General features: G+C 41.9%; 1 protein-coding gene across 3 annotated transcripts in view; it reads right to left on the reverse strand.

Moving 5' to 3' along the window:
* The window catches only part of VWA8 (von Willebrand factor A domain containing 8), a 375,174-nt gene that overhangs the window by 309,561 nt on the left and 51,695 nt on the right, over positions 1 to 13,918 (reverse strand). For all 3 annotated transcript variants that reach the window (XM_055541970.1, XM_055541972.1, XM_055541971.1), the window contains exons 5-8: positions 8,639 to 8,806; positions 3,098 to 3,262; positions 2,330 to 2,379; positions 682 to 790 (exon numbers count right to left, since the gene is read on the reverse strand). In XM_055541970.1, the coding sequence (XP_055397945.1) occupies positions 682 to 790; positions 2,330 to 2,379; positions 3,098 to 3,262; positions 8,639 to 8,806 (492 nt within the window). The remainder of the gene's footprint in view (positions 1 to 681; positions 791 to 2,329; positions 2,380 to 3,097; positions 3,263 to 8,638; positions 8,807 to 13,918) is intronic.

Genomic DNA, 13,918 nt, shown 5'->3' on the forward strand with positions numbered 1-13,918 from the left:
TGACACAATTTATTACCATTCTCCAAACACACCAAGCCCTCTGGTGAATCAGCACCTCTGCCTGTGCTGTGCCCTCTGCCTTCCCATCGCACCACACGCCACCGTCATGACCTTCATGAAAGCGCGGTGGAGGACGTCTACGTTCCACCAAACCCCCCATCCGGTTCCTCCTTCCGGTGTCTCCCTGCTTGTCCTTCCGGCAGCCAGCTGCCGTTGAGTTCCTGGAGCCAGCTTGGCTCCCAGAGTGGGAGACCAGCTAGTGCCTGGGAACATGTGGCCCCGGGGACAACACTAACCAGGGACTGATGGCGCTGGAGTGTGAAAGCCCTAGCTCGCCTACCTCAGGGTGAAGCCAGTCTGAGGCCCGAGGTACTCTGCAGCTGACCTCTATGTGATCGGGTGGAACACCTCCTTCCCTATGTCCAACTTACACCTGAGCTAGAAGTCTACCTTCCCCCCTGCCCCTCCCCAACCCCAAGGCTGTATGCTCTTTAAGAGCTCAGAATACATCACTGGTCTCGGTACAGTTTGCTGGGCTGCACAGCAAATTAAACTCAGGCCTTGAAATATTTATAGAAGAATATGACAAGACAAACAGAAATGATTAATCTCCAAGGATTAACTTTTAAATTTTCCTTGCCACATTTGGATACACCAGTCATTAAATTACTTGATACATACCAGGATTTGAACTGCAGCTGGTAAACTATCTAAAGGAAAATCTGGAAGTCCAAGGGTAGAAGATTCTTGGGAACAGAGAGTGGTGGCAAAGGATAAGAGCTGAGAAACTCTAGGGGAAAAAAAGAAGTGGTGTTAAATTTTATTCTAATAGTTTCAGTATATAAAATCTGTTAAAGACAAAATAGCTGAGCCAATTTAATTAATCTAAAAAGTTGACATCTACTATTAAATTCTTAAAGAACAACAGCTCCACATTGCACTTCATTCAGAAGCTTGTTATGTACAGGTAAGTGTACCTAATCTCTTAAATCCATCACAATATGTGAGGTTTTACACAACCTGACCCAAAACTACCCTGTCAGTCTCACCTCCTACCCTTCTCAGTCCAAATCCAAACTTTAGCCACTGGGAGCTTTTCATGTTTTCAAGAATAAAGCATACTCACTCATAACCCACGCCTTTAAAAAATTTCTTAGAATTCCTTAATTCCATTCTCTATCAGTCAAAAGCCTACTCATTCCTTAAGATCTACGTCAAATGCCAATGCCTCTGCAAAGACCTTGTAGAGTTTCAGCCCCAACACTTTGAAATTATGGCCCTTACCACACTATGTTAAAGAAAAGTATTTATACACATATCTTTAAACACTACTGGATCTTGAAATTCTTGTCATCAAAGTTCATGTCTTATTAACTTATTAACTTTATCATTAGCACATATACCACAGCTGCTGAAAAGCTTTTCAAATGGTTGCTGAATGAATGAATCAGTTGATCAATGAATGGGCAAAACAAGTTCAATGTTAAGAATCCAGATTTTATATATACATATAAGCTATCTATTTATACACACAAATATACATATTTATATATGTGTGCATGTTTATATATTTTATATATAAACGTATTATTTTTATGTTTAATATAACATGCTTCATATAGCATATGTTAATGGTATAAATTATTATGTTAATATGTTATAAATATCGATTTATATATAAATAGCTACTGCTGCTGCTAAGTCGCTTCAGTCGTGTCCGACTCTGTGCGACCCCATTGACGGAAGCCCACCAGGCTCCCCCATCGCTGGGATTCTCCAGGCAAGAACACTGGAGTGGGTTGCCATTTCCTTCTCCAATGCATGAAAGTGAAAAGTGAAAGGGAAGTCGCTCAGTCGTGTCCTACTCTTAGCAACCCCATGGACTGCAGCCCACCAGGCTCCTCCATCCATTGGATTTTCCAGGCAAGAGTACTGGAGTGGGGTGCCATTGCCTTCTCCATATAAATAGCTAGCATATATATATATTCGGAGAAGGCAATGGCACCCTACTCCAGTACTCTTGCCTGGAAAATCCAATGGGTGGAGGAGCCTGGTGGGCTGCAGTCCATGGGGTTGCTAAGAGTCGGACACGACTGAGCGACTTCCCTTTCACTTTTCACTTTCATGCATTGGAGAAGGAAATGGCAACCCACTCCAGTGTTCTTGCCTGGAGAATCCCAGCGATGGGGGAGCCTGGTGGGCTTCCGTCAATGGGGTCGCACAGAGTCGGACACGACTGAAGCGACTTAGCAGCAGCAGCAGCAGCATACATACACACACACACACACACACATATAAATCTATCTATATGTATATCTGAAATACTTACTTTTCAGTAGGAACATTGGCTCCAACTGAGTATAACAGTTTAAGTTGGTCCTAAAATAGCACAGGAACATACCAAATTGATTAATAAGGACTGTAACATATTAAATGCAAATACTTAGAGACATAATTCAACCTTTTAATCAAGCACACACTAAGCAATCAATAGCAAAAAATCGTTTTCTGATATATGTCATTTTTCTAAAAGAAAAGTAACTTTTTCTTCCTAGTTTTCAGAGATTTTCTTTACCTTTGTATCCATTTCACTTTCCAGTAATTACTGAGGGGGACAACTACAAACATAGTAACATTTTTATAGTAACTGAATTAATTATAAATAGGAGAGATGTTTTAAAAATAAACCACTCTTAAGGAGAGAGGGGAAAGACAGGGGAGGGAATGAAGAGGTACAAACTACCATGTATAAAACAAATAAGCTACAAGCACAAGGAATATGGGTTCTATACTGTCTGAGCCACCAGGGATGTCCAAGAATACTGGAGTGGGTAGCCTATCCCTTCTCCAGGGGATCTTCCTGACCCAGGAATCGAACTGGGGTCTCCTGCATTGCAGGCAGATTCTTTACCAGCTGAGCTATCAGGGATGCCCACAAAGAACATAGCCAATATTTTATAATAACTTTAAATGAAGTATAATCTATGAAAATACTGAATCACTAAAATGAACACCTGACACTAATATTGCAAATAAATTATATTTCAATTAAAATTAAATAAAAATTTCAAAATAAATTATCCCTGTTCCTACTTACCTTGAAGGGCAGATAATAAATATCTCTGGCTTGAAATCGAGACCGGAGTGGGGGATCTAATGGATTCCCAGAGTACCTGGGCACTGGCAAGCCCAAGGCAATGACTCGGAAATTTTCACTAACTCGGACAATCTTCCAAGCATCCAATTCTGTTTTGGTATGATCCTAAAAGAGTAAGAAAGCACAAGTTACTTCATGACAATACAGACCACGCTTGCAGGAGCCGAGCTAAGGGATTTAGCCCCTGACTGCTGAGTAAACTGTACTAGAGAATCCTCTTGAAGCCAAATTGTCAAGGATGGGAGTAAAGTGGAATCAGGAAGAGGGTACCAGGGAAGGCTTGCAAAATGAAGACTGGCATTTGAAAGCAGAAGCAGTGAATGCATTGAGGCACAAAGGCGATGTGGATCAGATCTCTAAGCTCTACTTGGTCAACAGAGAGGAATAGCCAGGAGAGCAAGAAAAATAAACTGATTCCAGCTAGAAGTCAACACAGAGTAGTTCTGCAAGGACAGACCACCAGCAGGGCAAAGACTGTCCGGGAACTTTCAACAGATAAATGTGTTTACGGACATATCTCTACCAAGCTATAGTAATAGTAATAAGTAACATTTCTTAAAAAATTAATACATGGTAAGCACTTTTCACTAATTTTTCTCATTTAATTTTCACCAGAATCCAAAGAGACACAATTCCTGACATTCAAAGGAGTTACATAACTTGCCTACATTCCTGGATCTAGGATATGGAGTCACAAATGCCGACTCCAGGGCACATTCTAGCTAAGTGACCAAAAGCCTGTTATTATACCCCTGAGTCTCAATTTTCTCATCTGTAAAGAGGAAACAATACCACCGATATTATTACAGCTGTTATGAAAGTTAAATGTGATCAGGCCTGTAAAAGTAACTGGCCCTGTTATCTTCCTTCTCTGCCTGACCCTCCCAGGGCTCTTCACTGTTCTTCAGCCTTTAAAGAGCCACCCCCCAACCCCACCACCCCGGTCCCTTGCTGTTGCCCTCTTTATACCTTCTTGTATCGCAACATTTAAAGACTTCATTCCACTTAACTGTTAACAAAGAGTCACTGAGCACCTACCCCGTGCCAGGCAATGTTCTCAAGTTTGAGATAATAACAGTGATAAAATTTCTAACCTATTGAAAGTTATAATCTAGTAGATGGAAGCAGAGGGTAAATAATCTGCCTGCAGTGCAGAAGACCCAGGTTGGACCCCTGGGTCGGGAAGATCCCCAGGAGAAGAGCATGGCAACCCACTCCAGTATTCTTGACTGGAGAATCCCACAGACAGAGGAGCCTAGCAGGCTACAGTCCATGGGATTGCACCGAGTTGGACATGACTGAAGTGACTTAACACACACACACACACGGAGGGAGGCAGACAGTGAACTAAAACCATAAGCAAGTAAATCAAGTAGGATAATTAGATGACTCTGTGGAAAAAAACAGAGCAGAGTGAGGCAGTATGGGGGCAGAGGCATGTTGCAATATTTAATGAACGGTGAGGGCAGTCTTCCCTGGAATACAGGCGGAGCTCGGAGGTGTAGCAGCTGCGGCTCCAGACCACCACAACAAAGCACGTTTTGCAATGCAGTGAGACGCACAAAGCCCCTGGTTCTCCAGTTCATGCAAAAGTCACTTTTACACTACACTGTAGCCTATTAAGCATGCAATAGCATTACATCTAAAAAATGCACATACCTTAACTTAAAAATACTTTATTGCTAACAAATGCTAACCATCCTCTGAGATGTTAGTGAATAGTAGCCTTTTTGCTGGTAGAGGGTCTTGTCTAAACGTTGATGGCTGCTGACTTGACTAGGAGAGTGGTTGCTGAAGGCAGGCATGGCTGTGGCAATTCCCTAAACCCTTGACCAACAAAGATCTCTCTAGTCAAAGCTACGGTTTTTCCAGCAGTCACATATGGATGTGAGTGCTGGACCATAAAGAAGGCTTAGCACCAAAGAACTGATGCTTTTGAACTGTGGTGTTGCAGAAGACTCTTGAGAGTCCCTTGGACTGCAAGGAGATCCAACCAGTCCATCCTAAAGGAAATCAACCCTGAATATTCAATGAAAGGACTGATGCTGAAGCTGAAGCTCCAATACTTTGGCCACCTGATGCAAACAGCCGACTCATTGGAAAAGACCCTGATGCTGGGAAAGACTGAAGGCAGGAGGAGAAGGGGACAACAGAGGATGAGGTGGTTGGATGGCATCGCCGACTCAATGGACATGAGTTTGAGCAAGCTCCAGGAGATGGTGAAGGACAGGGAAGCCTGGCGAGCTGCAGTCCATGGGGTTGCAGAGTCGGACCCAACTAAGCAACTGAGCAACAACAAAAGGCCACCATGACGTCTGCTGCATCAACTGACCCTTTCATGAACAATTTCTCCATAGCATGAGATGCTTTTGATAGTATTTTACCCACGGTAGAACTTTCCAATTTGGAGTCAGTCCTCTCAAACTCTGCTTCAGCTTTATCAACTAGGTTTATGTTTGAAATTCTAAATCCTATGTTATTATAACAACTTTCACGGCATCTTCACCAGGAGTAGATTTCATCTAGAGAAAACATTTTCTTTGCTCATCCATAAGCAGCAACTCCTCATCTGTTAAAAGTTTTATCATAAGAGTACAACAATTCAATCACATCTTTAGGGTCCACTTCTAATTCTGGTTTTCTTGCTCTTTCTATCATGTCTGCAGTTACTTTTTTCCCTGAAGTCCTGACCCTCTCAAAGTCATCCATGAGAGTTGGAATTAAGTTGTTTTGTTTTTTTTTTAAATCAAACTACTGGGAGTTTTTTGCTTTCTTCTTCTTTTGAAAAATATTTATGTATTCATTCATTCATTCATTTGGCTGCACTGGGTCTTAGCTGCAGCACGTGGGATCTTTTACTTGTGACAGGCAGGATCCCCAGTTATGGAATGTGGGATCCAGTTCCCCAACCAGGGATCAAATCCACTCCCCTTGCCCTGGGAGTGTGAAGTCCCAGCCACTGGACTGTCAGGGAAGGCCCCTTCCAATCTCCTGTTAATCTTGATATCTTGACCTCTTCCTATGAACCATCAGTCAGTTCAGTCACTCAGCTGTGTTAACTATGTCAGGTTCACTATGAACCATAAGTGTCTCCTTAATGTGGCATCTGTAACAGCAAATCCTTTCCAGAAGGTTTTCAATTTACTTTGCCCAGATCTGTCAGAGGAGTTACTTTGGCAGCTAGAGCCTTACAAAATGCATTTCTTAAAAAATAAGACTTGAAAGTCGAAATTACTCCTTGACCCATGGGCTGCCAACCGAATGCTGTGAACATGAATTTCACTGTACATCTCCATCAGAGCTCTTGGACAACCGGGTGCACTGTCTATGAACAGTAATATTCTGAAAGCTGGTTTTTTTCTGAGAAGTAGGTCTCAACAGTGAGCTCAACAGTAAACCATGCTGGAAACAGATTTGCCGTCATCCAGGCTTTGTTGTTCCATTTGTGGAGCCCAGGTAGATTAGATGCAGCATAATTCTTAGAGGCCCTACAATATTGCAAACTGGCAAAGCAACGCTAGCTTCCACTTACAGTCACCAGCTGCATTCGCTCCTAACAAGGGAGTCAGCCTGTCCTTTGAAACTCTAAAGACAGACATCGACTTCTCCTCTCTAGCTATAAAAGTTCTAGATGGCATCTTCTTCCACTAGAAGGCTGTTTCATCTACATAGAAACTCTGATGCTCACTGTAGCCACCTTCATTACTGATCTGAGCTAGATCTTATAGATAACTGACGACAGTTTCTATATCAGCACTCGGGCTTCACCTTGCACTTTTAAGTTATGGACACAGCTTCTTTCCTTAACCTCAGGAACCCACCTCTGCTAACTTCAGCTTCCTCACCTCTCTCAGACTTGAATTGAAGTTAGGGCCTTGCTCTGGTTTAGGCATGGACTTAAGGGAATGTTGTAGCTGGTTTCATCTTCTATCCAGACTACTAAAACTTTCTTCAGCAAAATAGGGTGGTTTCTCTTTCTTACCATTTGTGTGTTCACTGGAGTAGCATTTTTACTTTCCTGCAATAACTTTTCCTTTGCATGAAAAACCTGGCTAACGGTTTGGCGTAAGAAGCCTAGTTTTTGGTGTATCTCAGGTTTCAACATGCCTTCCTCAGTAAGCGTAATCATTTCTAGCTTGTCACTTAACATGAGAGACAAATGACTTTTCCTTTCACTTGAACACTTAAGAGGCCACTGTAGGATTATTAACTGGAACTGGCCTAATTTCAATGCTGTTGTTATGTCTTAGGGAACAGGGAGGCCTGCAAAGAGGGACAGAGATTGGGGATGAGCAGCTGATATGAGGAGTAGTCAGAGCACACACATTTATTGATGAAGTCACCATCTTATATGGGTTTGGTTTGAGGAACCCCAAAATAACTGCACATCAAAGATCAGTGATCACAAATTACCATAACAAATGCCAATGAGAAAGCTTGAAATGTGGTTAGAATTACCAAATGCATCACAGAGACATGAAGTGAGTGACCTCTGTTAGAGAAATGGTGCCCATTGGTCTGTTTGACGCAGAGTTGCCCCAACTCTCGATTTGTAAATAACGCCATATCTGCGAAGCAACACTAGAGCAAAGTGCAATGTAAAAAGGCATGCTGGGTTACATTTGAGCAAAGACTTGAAAGAGGTAGAGGAATGAGTCTGGCAGATGTCTGGGAGAAAACCACTCCGGGAGAGCAAGGTGCCTGTGTGAAGATGAGACAGGAGAATGCATTTCGAGTAGTTAATGGTAAAGAGCATGCTGGCAGGTGGAGTGGAATGAAAGGGGAGAAGGAGAGAAGGCGATAAGGTCAAAGGGGCAGTGGCGGCTCAGAGCACCAGATACCCTGTACTCCACCGTGAGGGCTTTAGATTCTATTCTGAGTAGAACAGGATGGCGTTGGAGGTTTACAGCAGAGGAATGACCTGTTCTGCCTTGCGTTTTAAACTGATCGCTGACTGCCCTGGGTGAGCCAGGAGGGAAGCAGGGGGTCCAGAGACAAAGCTCTTACAACAGCTCAGGCATGAGATGCCAGTAGCTTGGACCTTCAGGGTATCTAAATATTTCATTCGTTTCTGTCCACATCTACTGGACTTCGAGCTTCTTGAACCAACAAGTGGATTTTATTCAACTCTGTCTTCCTGGTGCCTAGCACAGTCTAGAAGCCATTAGGCTTGTTGAGGGAAGGAAGAGAAGGAAAGAGGGAGATAGAAACGGAGGGGAAAGGAAAGAATTAAAAGAAGAAAAAAAATAGAAAGAAAAATAGTGAGTAGAGAGACAAACAAAGTAAAACTCTGGGAAGTCCTCTCACATGGTCTGCGAACAGAAGAGCCAACAAAACTGCAAACGCGCAACTGGCTCCAGCCAACTGCCCGAGACAGCCGCCCCCGAACCACCGTCCTCGCTCTCGTACGATCGCGCCTTACACCGCAGACGGCCCGCGGCTCACAGCTCAGACGCAGCGCTGACGTGTTTCTTTTCTTACTTGGAGAAGTTTGTCGTAACGCTCGGCAGACATCAGGAAGCGTCCATCCTCAAGCTGCATCTCCCTGTTCTCCAGCAAGTTGTTCAAAACCGGCAGGACGTTCCTCTCCGCCTTTTCCAAGCCTTCCAGGATGAGTGTTCTACCTTCTGTGGCTGCACGAACTGCACACTATTTCCAAGAGACAAAAGCAACATCAGACACAGTGCAGCATGGCCTGATTGTACTTGTTCAGTAATGCAGATGAAACTAGGCCTCCTTATTATGGGGACCAGGAGTCGGAAAAGCTGGGCTCCAGATCTTGGTTTTGCTTATTCAACCAATAGGATCTTGACCAAGTGATTTTTCTCTCTTGAGGCCTGTTTCCCCATTTGTAAAATGAAAAGATTAGAAGCAGTGGTCCCTAAGGCTCCTTTCAGCTGTAACATTTTAGATATATCCCCAATGAAACAGAAAACTAAGAGCTATTTTTGGATCAGTAATGCAATCAAGGAAGCAGATTCCTTAACTAGAAACAAAAAATGAAGATTACAATCTGCCCTATCAAGATTCTTATGGAGATCAGATAAACTAGGTGAGAACACGCAGAGACTGTAAGGTTTTAAATGAGTCACCAGCACAATGGATTCAGATTTAGTGTCGTGCTCCACGCCGACAACATCACAGATTTACCAAAACGGAAACAGGGTCAGGTTTTCCACTGGGCTATAGCAGACTGACCATAATCATACTCCTAGTTTTCCAAGTTTAAGAAAATTAGAGAAAAAAAGAAAATAAAGTAGACTCCAAATGGAAAGAAACAGGAAAAATATAATTTAAAAAAAAAGTAAAGTACTAAAGATATGGGGGGGGGGATCCTTCTTTAACTGATAGATGCTAAAAAAGATAGAACAATCTATTTTTTGCTCAAAATCCTTGAAAATCTGGTTTTAAAAAAAGAAAACCTCAATGACATTTCTGCTGTGTACTGAACAATATGATTAGGATTAATGCCGTGAAATTTACGTTATCACTCTCTCCTTAAAAGTCTCTATTTTTGATCTTTATATGGCACTATATTTTCTTAAAAAAAAAAAAAAAAAAAACTCTCTTTTCTGTTTGCCCATCCCATGTAAGTTGCCAGAATTACATCTTTAACCCAAGCTCTTCTTACTCTAGAGGGTCTGGTCTGAGCATCATACTTAATCACATAGTTGCAACCACTGCCGGTATGCTAACCATTCTCAGCCTCAGGCTCCCCCAAGCTCCATCACACAGTCCTATTATATAAATGCCTCCAACCAGACTCTAGAAGCACCTCAGACTCTACTGTACAATACTGAACACATCAGATTTTCCTCCAAATATTCTCCTTCTCTTATCTTTCTATTTATGGTGCGAGCACTGTTTTCCCATGACAGGTCCTAGATTCCTATCTCACCTCCTACATCCAATTTATCACTATGTCCTGATGATGTACTTCTTTAGTATTTCTGGAATTCATCCCTTCTACCACTCCTCTAGTTCGGGACCTTCTTATCTCTCAGATCTTCTCCTTACTAAGTCCAAGCTCCTTAATGTAGTGTTTATGTCTATCACAATACGTCATTTATCGTTCTAATACTTACTCTGATACCAGTTGCCTGACGTGATATTCTTGCAACACTGAACAGGCTGTGATTTCCCCTTGCTTAAACATACCACACTGCTTAACTAGAAAAATGTGATCTATACTGATCCCCTTTGCTTAAAATTTAATTTTCCCTATAGCAATTAGCCCTCAACCAATCTGAAAAATTAGCCTCCAAACAATCCTTCAGATGAAGGGAGGAAAAAGACTATCTCTATTTTTTTTTAAGAGACTAAATATCCAAAAAATTTCTCAAATAGCAAAGCACTGATTTCCCAATTTGCAGGGGGTGGGGAGTGGCAGTGGGTGGCAGGGACTCAAAAACAGGCACTGCTTAATCAAGTCTCCTTTTAATAAGTTGCTGAATTTTGCATTGTATTACAGAATTCATTTCAAATGTCTATGTACTATCATAAAAAATTAACTTCTATGAAAACTACAATTAAGACTCATCCTATTTTAAAAGTAAGATCAAATCATGAATAAATCTGACCATCTTGTGGTAGCAGCTTTACTTTTTTAAATGCATGGACAGAAGTGACTTAGTAGCTCCTAAAGAACCGAAAAAAAAAAAAAGAATCTTATTTTTGCTAGTTGATAAAATGGCAAATCCATAGAAATGGCTTCCAGAACATTAAAAATAACACATAAACTACTTCTTATAAAAATTCATGTTTCAGCTAAGGCCTCAATTAAGCTTTCTTTCATAAGAATCTGTTTACTCCAAGAAAACACAGCTCCTAATAAAAAGAAACTCAGCTATATCTCAATCTAAAAAAAGAAAGAAATTAAGATAGCACAACTTGTGTCAATACTGTATTTAAGAAGCTAATAAACTTTTTGTCAATCTTAGTTATAAAACAGACTAAATACTGTATTTAACTTTTAAACACTTCATAGAGATGAAAACACATGTTCTCAGAGACAAAACTAGAAATATGTAAATCAAAATTTAGTGGTTTCCCAACTGCAGGTCAGGGAAGACAAAGTCTTGACGACACAGGACAACAGCAGACACAGCAGATCTGCTTTTATTTGCTCCAGGAGACTCTGGTCAGGCATGCACTGCACCTTTCCAGAGGAAAGGTGGAATGCTGCAGAGAGATTGGAAGGAAAGCACAAAGGAATCCTTCCATCCACCTAATGGAGGTGTGGACTAGTCGCTTTAGTGGTGCCCGACTCTTTGTGAAGTAGGTGCTGTGATCGTAACTTAAAAAGTAGTAATGGATGGAAAAAGGCCTCTTGAAAACCTGATAAATGCTGCACCACTTCTCCAGAGTAAAATGCACACAGCTATCTGTATATAACAGAGACCTCAAGTTAAGAACCTCTAATTCTGAAAAAATGATACAAACACAAAGTCACGAGTTGGCACACACTGTAGTAATAATTGCTGAAGCCAGAATCATCAATGAATGGTAAAATGAGTGGGTAAGAGTATGATGAAAAACAGGATATTTGCAAAACCTCAAAACTATCTCCCTTCACAAGGTATATTTAAGTGACAAAGGGAAAAAATAACACAACAGTGAAGAAACCTGGCAGATACAACCTTAACCAAGTGCTCAGTTAATATATAGTAACGAGATGTGTCAGGCTCCCCAGGTGGCACCAGCAGTAAAATGCCTGCCTGCCAGCCCAGGATACATAAGAAATGAAGGTTCAGTCCCTGGGTCAGGAAGATCCCATAGAGGTGGGCATGGCAACCTACTCCAGTATTCTTGCCTGGAGAATCCCCACAGACAGAGGAGCCTGGCAGGCTACTACTGAGTTGCACAGAGTCGGACAGGACTGAAGCGACGTAGCACGCCTGCAATGAGCTGTATCAATTTCAAGCACTGAACGTCTTATATGAAGCTCCCCCAAAGGCCACATCTCTTCTATTGCATTGCTACATTTTTAAAATAATGCATGATCTTGATCAAATCATGAGAAAACATCAGACAAAACATACTTAGCAACATTCTACAAAATAATTGGCCATGAAGAAGACAAGGGAGTGATCTGGTACTATAATGGGAGGTGGAGCTGCGGGTAGTGTAGCAGAAGTCATCTTTTTTTTAATGATGCAAATACTTGAGCATGTTCATATGATGAGGAGGAGCAGCTTTGTCTTTGACTAAGTGTCACTCCTCCTCCTCTTCCAAGGCTAGCTCTGTACTCTGAGCTTAGTGGCATTCTCTCTTCCTTCCTCCAAAATCTTCCATCAGCTCTCTCTCTCTCTCTCTCTCAGTTGTGTCTGACTCTTATTGATCCCATGGACTAAGAAGTCCACTAGGCTCCTCTGTCCATGGAATTTTTCAGGCAAGAATATTGGAGTGGGTTGCCATTTCCTCCTCCAGGGGATGTTCCCAACTCAGGGATCAAACCTGCACCTCTTGCATCTCCTGCATTGGCAGGCAGGTTCTCCACCACTAGCGCCACCCAGGAAGCCCTCCATCAACTATACCATATCTTTGTGTGTTCACATTCCTTCTCTTCTACACAAACGTCTGTACTTTAAGAAAATCTACAGTCTTCTGGGCCTCTTAATTTACTCTCATTTTCCTCTCCTTTATTCACAAGCTGCTTTTTTGTGTGTTTGCTTTTGGCTGCTCCGGGCAGCTGGTGGGATCTTTGTTCCCCGGCCCTCAGCAGTGAAAAGCACCAAGTCCTAACTCCTGAACTGCCGGGGAGTTTCCTATTTTCAAGCCTCTTGAAAACAGTCCACATACTGATTGCCTCTAATAAGCTTCCATCACCCTCACTTTACTGAAACTGCTCACTTGAAAACACCAAAAATCAAAATGCCACAAATCAAGCTTTTTCTTGATCATCGTGTTCTCCTTCCCTTCAATCTTCTTCCATTGGTTCTCTCTTGTGATTTGAAGAAAAAAAAAGTGAAAAGGCAGCTTCCCTGGTGGATCAAATGGTAAAAAACCTGCCTGCAATGCAGGAGACCCCAATTCAATCCTCTGACCCACTTCTGTGATTTACCATCTATGAATATGTACCAGGTTGGTTACCCCACTCCAGTGGGGAATTCCTACGGACAAAGAAGCCTAGCGGGGTACAGTCCATGGGGTCGCAAAGAGTCAGACACGACTGAGCAACTTCCACTTTCTCATGTACCTGCTTCATCTTCCGAGTAGCATTCTTAGGCCTTTAAGGGGTGAGAACTCTGTTTTTTGTCATATTGGTGCAAAATTGGCTCACAGCAGGCTTTTAGTGTTTATGGGATAAAAATGTAACCATTCAGTTAAAAGATGTTGTTATGTAAGTTTAGAAAGAATTTTTATATGAAGAATAATACTTATCTATGCTTACACTATGCCAAAGCCTTTGACTGTGTGAATCACAATAAACTATGGAAAATTCTGAAAGAGATGGGAATACCAGACCACCTGACCTGCCTCTTGAGAAATCTGTATGAAGGTCAGGAAGCAACAGTTAGAACTGGACATTCAACAACAGACTGGTTCCAAATAGGAAAAGGAGTTCGTCAAGGCTGTATATTGTCACCCTGTTTATTTAACTTATATGCAGAGTACATCATGAGAAACGCTGGACTGGAAGAAACACAAACTGGAATCAAGATTGCCAGGAGAAATATCAATAACCTCAGATATGCAGATGACACCATCCTTATGGCAGAAAGTGAAGAGGAACTCAAAAGCCTCTTGATGAAAGTGAAA

The sequence above is a fragment of the Bubalus kerabau genome, chromosome 12 (assembly GCF_029407905.1).
Source record: "Bubalus kerabau isolate K-KA32 ecotype Philippines breed swamp buffalo chromosome 12, PCC_UOA_SB_1v2, whole genome shotgun sequence".
NCBI classification, from domain to species: Eukaryota; Metazoa; Chordata; class Mammalia; order Artiodactyla; family Bovidae; genus Bubalus; species Bubalus kerabau.